General features: G+C 41.6%; 1 protein-coding gene across 1 annotated transcript in view; it reads left to right on the forward strand.

Annotated features, from left to right (window-relative positions):
- ME1 (malic enzyme 1) overlaps nt 1-9,146 on the forward strand; it is a 161,719-nt gene that overhangs the window by 86,455 nt on the left and 66,118 nt on the right. The window contains exon 6 of the mRNA XM_003801301.3: nt 3,973-4,076. Coding sequence (XP_003801349.1) covers nt 3,973-4,076 — 104 coding nt within the window. The remainder of the gene's footprint in view (nt 1-3,972; nt 4,077-9,146) is intronic.

Raw genomic sequence — 9,146 nt, forward strand, 5'->3', positions numbered from 1 at the left:
ACTGTCCCTCTGGGCTCTTACTTTGCACACCTTGCTCTGTCCACTCTTTCCCCGGGTTTTTTCCCTTCTCTCATGTTTACAGATACTCAGTCCTCAGTGACACCAGATGTGTTTAGTGTGTAGCCTTGAGCTACTGAAGTTCAAACCTTTTTTTAAGAGCTTGCTTAATACCATGTCTTGAATTTATTCTCTAGCAAAGATCTTTTCAGTGTTTATTCCTGACCATAAGAAGTTTTAAATTCAGGGAATTAATATTACTTTCTCTGTGCCAGTCTCCTTTGTCTGTGGAGCCATTATGAAAATAGAGTGATGTTTTTTCTTCTGTTGAGACAGAGTCCCTCTGGGTAGCGCAGCTCACAGCAACCTCAAACTCCTGGGCTCCAGTGCTCCTCCTGCCTCAGCCTCCCGAGTAGCTGGGATGACAGGGTGGGCCTTGACACTCGGCTAATTTATTCTATTTTTAGTAGGGGCAGGGTCTTGCTCTTACTCAGGCTGGTCTCAAATTCCTGAACTCAAGCGACCTACCTGCCTCAGGCCTCTCAAAGTGCTGGGATCACAGGTGTGAGCCACCACACCTGAAAATGGAATGGTCTTAAGTTGCTTTTATAGATGCAATTTTTTTCATTATCTGAATCTACAAGAATGTTTTCTTTATTCCAGCCTTCATTGTCTTAGCTTTCTTAGTTAAATTTATGAAATTTTAAAAAGTCCATTTTTGAAGGGAACTTTGTTATGATTGGAAGAATCCTGTAACTTTCTGATTTAATTCAAATTCTCTATCTCATTTAAAAATCTTTGAAATTGCAATCGTCCTTCTTCATGGTCTGTATGCTAATTATTAGCAGGGGGAAGGATGACACAAAAGAGACAGGAAACGTGTCACCTTTCTCTCAACTGTGATCCTTTTCTAACCCACATTTTAGAAATCGAAATGTATCCCAGACGGGGAGGAGTATTTTAGCTCTGGCAGCTGGGTAGCAACTCAGGCATCTGAGTAGCAACTGCCATTGGCACTTCAGCCTCGGCTGCTAGACGCCGCCAGCTCCCGTGAGAGTTTTTATGCCTTAAGAAACAGCTGTGCATCACAGGAGCACTTGATTCCAGGTTTTGCATTTCATCTAAAATACATTTACAAGATTTAACGTGTTAAATTCTAGCTAACTGGAAAGCCTTAACTTATCGTTACGTAATAAATTGTAAGTAAAACTTATAGTCAAACCAAGACGATTTCACAAGGAAAACGAGTGCTGTGAGTAGTGACAGAGGGACGGGGCGCAGGTGTGCACTGTGATTTCTGCTGTCTTTAACTAAACTCCGCTTTGGATTGTTCAGATAGTTTAACCGTCCTGGCAGCATCGCCATATCTGCACAGACCTCATTTCCAAGGTCAGTGGCTTAAGACAGTTACTGTTTTGTTAGTGTTTCTGGTTCTGTGGTCGGCAGTTTGGACAGAGGTGGCTTGGACGCTGGGATGCCTGTGCCCCCTGGGTCTGTCTCTCATTCCTCACTCTGTGCGCCATACTCCTCTCCATCCTAGCATTTCCAAAGCTGTGTCCAGCTAATAGCAGCAGGCCCAGAGTTTATGCCAATGAGGCTTCTGGGTTTTGCTCCTTGGTGTGACTCCTCTGGTATTTTCCCATGCACTGAACCTGTACTGGTGAGGCAGGGACAGCATGACCACGTTGGCCTTCCCATTCAGCTCTGGAGGCAGAGGGATCATGTGGCTCCCAGTGGTCTAGCAGTTCTGAATTCCCATGGCCACACTCTGCCAGGCCAGCTCCCAGGGACTCGGGAATGGGCTCTGAGGAGCCCACTGAGTTCCCTCCCAGAGGTCCCGTAGTTCGTTGTTCTCTGAGGCTTTTGGTTCTGCCTCCTGGACCCTGGGCTCCTTTTTATAAGACATTCTTCCTTTTCAATAACAAGTGGTCTGTGTTAGCAGCTGAATGACTTTCTTGGTCTGCCTCCTGCCTATCGAAACTCCAGAACCTGCAAGGTATTTTCATTTTGAAGTGTTTGCATCCTAAGTAATCCACGTCAGTGCCACACTATCACAGTAGACTGTGCACTGTGGCCTACTCCATTAGACCAGTGCCCCACTCACAGCCGTGTAAGGGAGACCCTCTTCCCACGTGGCTGGCACGTCAGAGCTCTGTGGGACCGGATCCTTTCGTCCAGCTAGAACGGTCTGTTAGGCTCTGCTTTAAATCCTTCAGAAGTTTAAAAAAAAATTATTACAAGCACACATTTAATTTGATCTCTGATGGCAGGCCGTACTTTATTTTGGGAACCTTTCGCCAGCAATTCTGTGCCCTCTGTGTTCCCGTCACACTTCCCTTCCTCACCTCCTTTCTGCCTTATTCCCGATTAGACTGGCATGGGAAGCCCGTCCATCATCCCGCCCAGTAATCTCTTCTGCTAAATTCACAAGTTCACTGGGGAGATTTTCTCTATTCCCGGTTACTGATGGTGACAGTTCAGTCAATTTGCATCAGCATTATGTGACATTAGTTGCCTATTTTTTTGTAACCTGTTAAACCAGGGTAACATTTTGTAAGTTTCTCGAGCATCATGTGATAGTTCACTGTACCATGTGCAGGCTTCTCACACTTTATTAAATACGTCTGTGAGAATTTTGTTCCAGGATGCCATCGTCAGTGGAGTTGTGCATCTTAGTTCATTTTCAACTGTCCATTGCAAGTGTACAGACATACGATGATTTGTGTACGTTGACCTTAGATCCTGCAGGTGTTAAATTTACATATTTTTTTCCTGAGGGAATTTTTGCTGGTGGAGTCCTTAGTGTTTTCTGTGGACACAGTCACATGTTTAACATAAACACAGTTTCGCTGCTTCTTCCCCTGTCCCCCCGTCTGTATGCTTCTCTTTTCCTGCCTTACTGTGAGGGTCAGGGTCTCCAGCATGGAAACAGAGAGGAGGACAAGGATGTCCTTGTCTCATCCCAAGACGGTCACTGTTAAACGTGCTGTTAACTGTGGGTTTTTCACAGATGCCCTTTACTAGGTTGAGGGCTTTGCAGATTTTACTTAGAGCTTTTGTTATTAAGGGGCGTGCTTTATAGTGTATAAATTATATTTCAATTTAAAAACTGAATAATAACATTACATATATGTTATATATAGTAAAACTCGTACCGAACAATGTTTTCTCAGCTATATCAGTTAGAAATAAACTGTGTAAGGTTAAGAAAAACTTAGTCAAATCTAAAAATTTATTTTTGAAGCCTGTCATCTATCATACTAAAGGCATAATCAAAATATTATGTGAAGATTTTGCTTTTGGAAGTGGTAAATAAACCTAAAAATGAAATCACTGCCCTTCTGTTTCCTAAAACTAATATAATGCTTCAAAACTCAATATTATTTCTCTGTGTGATAAACTTTATAAAATCCGATTTAAACTTTTCTGATTAGTGCAACTAAGATATTTTAATTCCTTTTTTCCCCCTCAGAATAACCCAGAATGTTTTAACATTTAGCAATTATTTTTCTCACTTGGTGTATAAATACTATAGTTAGATTCTATGTAATGTTAAATATTGCCAGGCTCAGTGGCTTATATCTGTAATCCTAGCACTTTGGTAGGCCAAGCTTAAGGCCAGGAGACCAGCCTGGACAACCCCAAGAGCCTGTCTCCGCAAAACTTTAAAAATTATCTGGGTGTGGTGGAGTGTACCTGTAGTCCCACTTACTCAGGAGACTGAGGCAGGAGGATCATTTGAATTTGAGGTTGCTGTGAGCTATGCAACACGTCTGTACTTTAATCCATGTAACAGAGGGAGACCTCCTATATCAGCAAAGAAAAAATTAAATAACAACTCTATAGGTTAATTCTGAATCAATATGGCAAGGTTTATTTCTATTTCTGTGCCTTTTATACAGACAAGGAAACTGAAGCTTAGAGTAAATGAATTGTTTATAATTATTCTATTTTTATGGCAACTTTTTCTAACAGGAGTTACTTAAAGACCCATTCTACATCGGGCTGCGGCAGAGAAGGGTGCGAGGTGCAGAGTATGATGAGTTTGTGGACGAATTCATGGAGGCAGTTTCTTCTAAGTACGTATAATCTTTACTTTTACCTACGTTTGAGATGGATTTCATAAAAAACTAGTTTGATGCAATATGATTGAATAATTAGAAATTATTTGAATAAAAATACGTAAATCCTATCTCTCTCCTCATAGCTGTTAGTGGCTGAAATGATAATGTCACGAGTCTGTCCCAACAGGGGATATCTCTGTTGCTACCCTGAAGATACTTTTTTCTTGTAAGAATGTTTAGAACCCATGTCTGTTGAAGTACGTGGTCGTGGTGAATGAAGGGTGGGCCAGTTGCTAAGCTCCCTCAGCAGGCCTTTCTGTGTTTATCAGCAGACTGTGTTTTCTTTCTGGTTTATGATGAAATCTGATCTTCAGTTTATAGCTGGTGTCTGACCCTTTTGTGATAAGAGAAGCAGAGAAAGAGATGGGGACTGAGAATCAGCTGGTACGACTGCCAGGGTCCAGAATGGACCTGCAGCCGGTGTGGTCAGTCTGAGAATCAGCTGGTACGACTGCCAGGGTCCAGAATGGACCTGCAGCCGGTGTGGTCAGTCACAACTCAGGAATCTCTGATTAGGTCTAAGTATTTGCTTTAAATGTACTATTCATCCAGGTTCAGTATCTCTTACCAAAAATGCTTAGGACCAGAAGTATTTTTCAGATTTTACAATATTTGCATATATGTAACGAGACAGGACCACGTGCAAACATGGAATTCATTTATGTTTCCTATAAACCTTATACACATATCCAGAAGGTAATTTTGTACAATGTTTCCAGTAATTTTGTGCATGGAACAAAGTCTATCAAACTGTAAGAAAGCCCAGGTGTCTCGTCTCAGCGCTCACGTGGACAACCCAGTTGTTCGGCATCTCCACCGTTTCTGGCTGAATTTATTTGCCGTTGATAAGTAGTCATGTTCTTGCCCCGTTCATACGTAAGTCCTTAACAGGAAACCAGATGACATGCCATGAATGCAGCCAGAAAGTTACGTGCTTGAAGTAACTTCTGCTGTGTCAGTGCTCAAAAAGTTTTGATTTTGGATTTTTCACTTTAAGGACACTCAACCTACTTTTAGCATTTATAAAAATGCTATTGTAAAATTTTCAAATTTTTCCTTCAAAAAAGTGACTTCTACTGTAATTTACTAATATGTCCAGAGAGATTTTGTCACAGTAACTGACACTCACATCTTGGGTTACTCTACAGCCATAGAAACCACGTACTATTTAAAAAACATAAATGTTGCCTTGGTTTTTCATAGAAATAAACTCATCACTAGAATCAAACGTAACTAGACACATAGTTTCTGGTTTCTCTTTATTATAATGTTCATTTTTAAGACGTTCTATCCAGCAGCAGGAAGTGAACATTTAGAATATATCGACTCTTTCGGTACCCAAAGTTTTAGGGCAGTGAACGTTTGCCAATTACGGGCCACTTTTTAGAAACACATGCTTGATTTATTTATTGTTATCTAACCTGTTTCATTAAGCTAGGCTTATCACAGGAATGGGTGGAAACTGTAGTTTAGGTTCAAAAATTATGTGATATTGTTAATTTCTAGTAGATCTACCTACTTAATTTTAAGGCTTTCCCTTTTGGAACTCTCATGTAAGGTTTTGAAATTATAACCTTCTAAGTAGCAACGTTAATCAAGTGACTGGGAAGATAATACCAACGCTATATAAAAAAGGAGATGCAGTTTTGGAAATAAAGTCTATCTAAATAAGACAGCTGTAATGGGCTTGCACGGAAGGTGTTGAATTATGAGCACTTGAGTGCTGCTGAAATAGAAGAAATTATTATTTGGAACCAATGAAAAGCTTATTGAAGAAAATGAGATATGGGCTAATTTATTTATTTATTTATTTGAGACAGACTCTCACTTTGTCACACCCAGAGTCTCTGCCCTGGGTAGAATGCCATGGCATCACAGCTCACAACAACCTCAAAGTCTTGGCTGAAGTGATCCTCCTGCCTCAGCCTCCCAACTAATAGCCGGAACTATAGGTGCCCACCACAATGCCTAGTTATTGTGTTTCCTTTTTTTTTTCCTTTTTAGAGATGGAGGTCTCACTCTTACTCAGGCTGTTATCAAATTCCTGAGCTCCAGTGTTCCACCCCCTGCCACAGCCTCCCACAGTGCTGGGATTACAGGTGTGAGCCACTGCACCTGGCCAATAGGAACTAATTTTGAGCACTTTATATCAATCCAGAATCAGAGGGACTGTTGTGTTTTTAAAAATCTATTAGATTGAGATTACTTAAGGTCTTTGATAAGGAAATGGGGACTGGTAAGAGTCAGCAACAATCCCTGAAGTGGAGAGTGTCTGTAAATCAGGTGTCTTACTTCTGGGCTCCTCCCCCTGAAAATACCAGAGACTTTTAAAAAATGCTCCTGGCGTAACAGGGATGCAGCATTCTACAAAGTGTCTCCATAACTCTTCAACGGTTGGCCTCACACACCCCAGCTTGCCACTCTGTGCCCACCTGGCTTCTAGTGTCCCTGCATCTCCCTGGTCCTTCCATCCTCCATGCTCCTGCCGCCTGGTTACATACAGCAGCCTTGTCTCCTGTCACTCCTGGCCTTCGGAGAGCCCACACGGACCTTTGTCACCGTTGGTGTCTTCTCCCTAGTGTGTTCCTTGTGGCTTTGGTGAAGGGTCTGTTCTCCGGGCCTTCCTGTGGGGCACTCTCTCTCACCTGCTGTCTGCTGCCAGGTATGACGGAGGTGTTGTCATAACATGATGCCCTCTTTGCTGAGCTAGCCTGGATCCAGAGTCTTGGCCATGTGCCTGGAGCAGACCAGACGGTTAGAGCAGCCGTGAGGTTGGTGGTAGTTCTTGAAGGTCACATTTCAGACTTCAAAGGCGTAGGACTCACAGCCCCTGAGTGATCATGGCCAGATTTACTAAATCTGTTTTTTGAATTATTAATGGAATCTTTTCTTTTGTAAAGAAGTCATCAGATATGTCCGTTACAACTATTCTTTGCCCCCGCACAGCATTGCAGTTAGATGGTGCTCCTGCCTTACCCTCCTGGCCGCCCACAGGGAGGGGCTTTGCCCCCTGCCTCCCACCTGCCTCCTGACGTCTTGGCTGCCTCGACTTCTTGGCTGCCTCTCTGTGCTGCCTTCACCACCTGCTCCAATCAGTGCTTTTTATGCCTGAACCTTTTTTTAGATCAATGGGATAGGTTTATAACTTAGGTAATTTTATCTATAAGTCTGTGAGGCCCTTTGAATTCCACCTGTACCTTTGATCAGCACAATTTACTTTGATTTTCATCAGAAATTTAATGAGAACATATGATTCTGAGACCCCACCTGCTACTTTCCTCTGGCTAAAGGTGATACAAAGCATTCGAAAACAATCAGATGGAAAGAATGTCTGCCAACCTGAGGAGGGTCAGAACCATGCTGCTGAGGGGGATGACTCACCTCAGGTCTGTGACTCAGAGTCTTTTCCAGTTTTGCATCCAAGAAAGGTCAGACTCAAAACTTCACCGTAGACATTTCGTTTATTAAAATTCCAACTATTTATACCTTTTGCACTACTATTTTCAAGTGAAGGAAAAAAACAGGTCATGCAAGACTTAGGAACCCATAGGTATGCATCGTGTGTGTGTGTGTGTGTGTGTGTGTGTACGAGCACACATGTCTGCATTTCTGTTTCATAGCAGACTTAAAGTGTATCTGTACTTTGGTATTTTAATATTTAATTTGCATCTTTGCCTGCGTCCTGGCCCAGCCTTGGGACAGCAGCACCCAGCAAGTCAAATCCACGTTCTCTTCCCAAACATAGTTAACAGCCCTTTTCTTTGTAGACGCTCTCTGTGCCTAATATCAATTCACGCTAATCTGTTGCATTAAAATCAGCATTTCTTTGATGGAGGCTTAAATGATTTTGTTCTACTTGCATGAGTTTTACCAATGTGTTATTTCATTGTGCCCTATTTTCGTTATTAGAGAGTGAGCCATGTCAGAAAAAGAATTTCATTGTCAAGAGATTTACTTTTCTCTGACTATCCCTCGTTATTACTGTACCATATAGAGGAGGTATAAAATAGCTGCTCTTGAAAGCGTCAGGTGAACTTGAACCTGACCTCCGTGAACTACACTGACGTATGCCTGGGGGAAAGGGGCTCCCTCAGGTAAGCTAGAGAAAACACCCAACTTTCCAAGTACAGCGGCTCTGCCTGTAGTTAACTAAAGATCTGAGTTTTAATTACATAGATTAACTTATGTTTTTTTAGATTATAATTTTCTCTAAAGAAAAAAGTATTTTAAGAAATTGCTATTGCATTCATTATCAGCCGCCTTTTCTCTGGGAATCCACAAATACTGAGGTCTATATAGAAAAATCCTTTCATATTTTATCTGAGTTTATTAAAGCTGAATTATCATGTGATTAAGGATAATCATGATGGTTTGACAATAATCTGTAAGCCATGCTGCTTCTCTGTGTGTCTTCCTGTTCTCCTGACTTGAAGATGAGGTCCAGGTTCTTAAAAGCTTGTATTTCTTCCTTTTCATCTATATTCCCATATGTAATGAATTAGAAAAAGAATGAGCACAGATTTCCTGAGTTGTACTCATAGATTAATCTAAGAAAAGGGAACTGCTGTGAGTAGCAGCGTCTTGGGGGTCAAAATCAGGTCTGTTTTTATAAACTTCTTTTCTTTCCGCCTTAATTTACTTGCATTGATAAATAAAGCAGGTCTGAACATATGAAATAAGTTAATTTTTTACTTTTAAAGACCATCTGTGTGGCTGGTTTGATGGGATAATTGTATAATAATATTTGAATGAGATACATAGAAGTTCATTATTGGAGATTAAAGATGCTAAAAGAAAAAGTAATTAAAGTTCAGAAGTTCAATGGAGGTATGGTCAGAAATTGACGGGACTTCCTGTGTTTGCTAGGAAATTGAAAATGCAGTTTGCAGCTGGTTATGCATCTGGCCCAGCCGTGTTGCTGATGGTGGGTGGGTTTCAGTTAGTGGAGCTGGTATTACATCTGGCCCAGCCCTGTTGCTGACAGTGGGTGCATTTCAGTTAGTGAAGCTGGTATTACATCTGGCC

Source organism: Otolemur garnettii, unplaced genomic scaffold, assembly GCF_000181295.1.
Source record: "Otolemur garnettii isolate 467f Iridium unplaced genomic scaffold, OtoGar3 scaffold00205, whole genome shotgun sequence".
Lineage (NCBI taxonomy): Eukaryota > Metazoa > Chordata > Mammalia > Primates > Galagidae > Otolemur > Otolemur garnettii.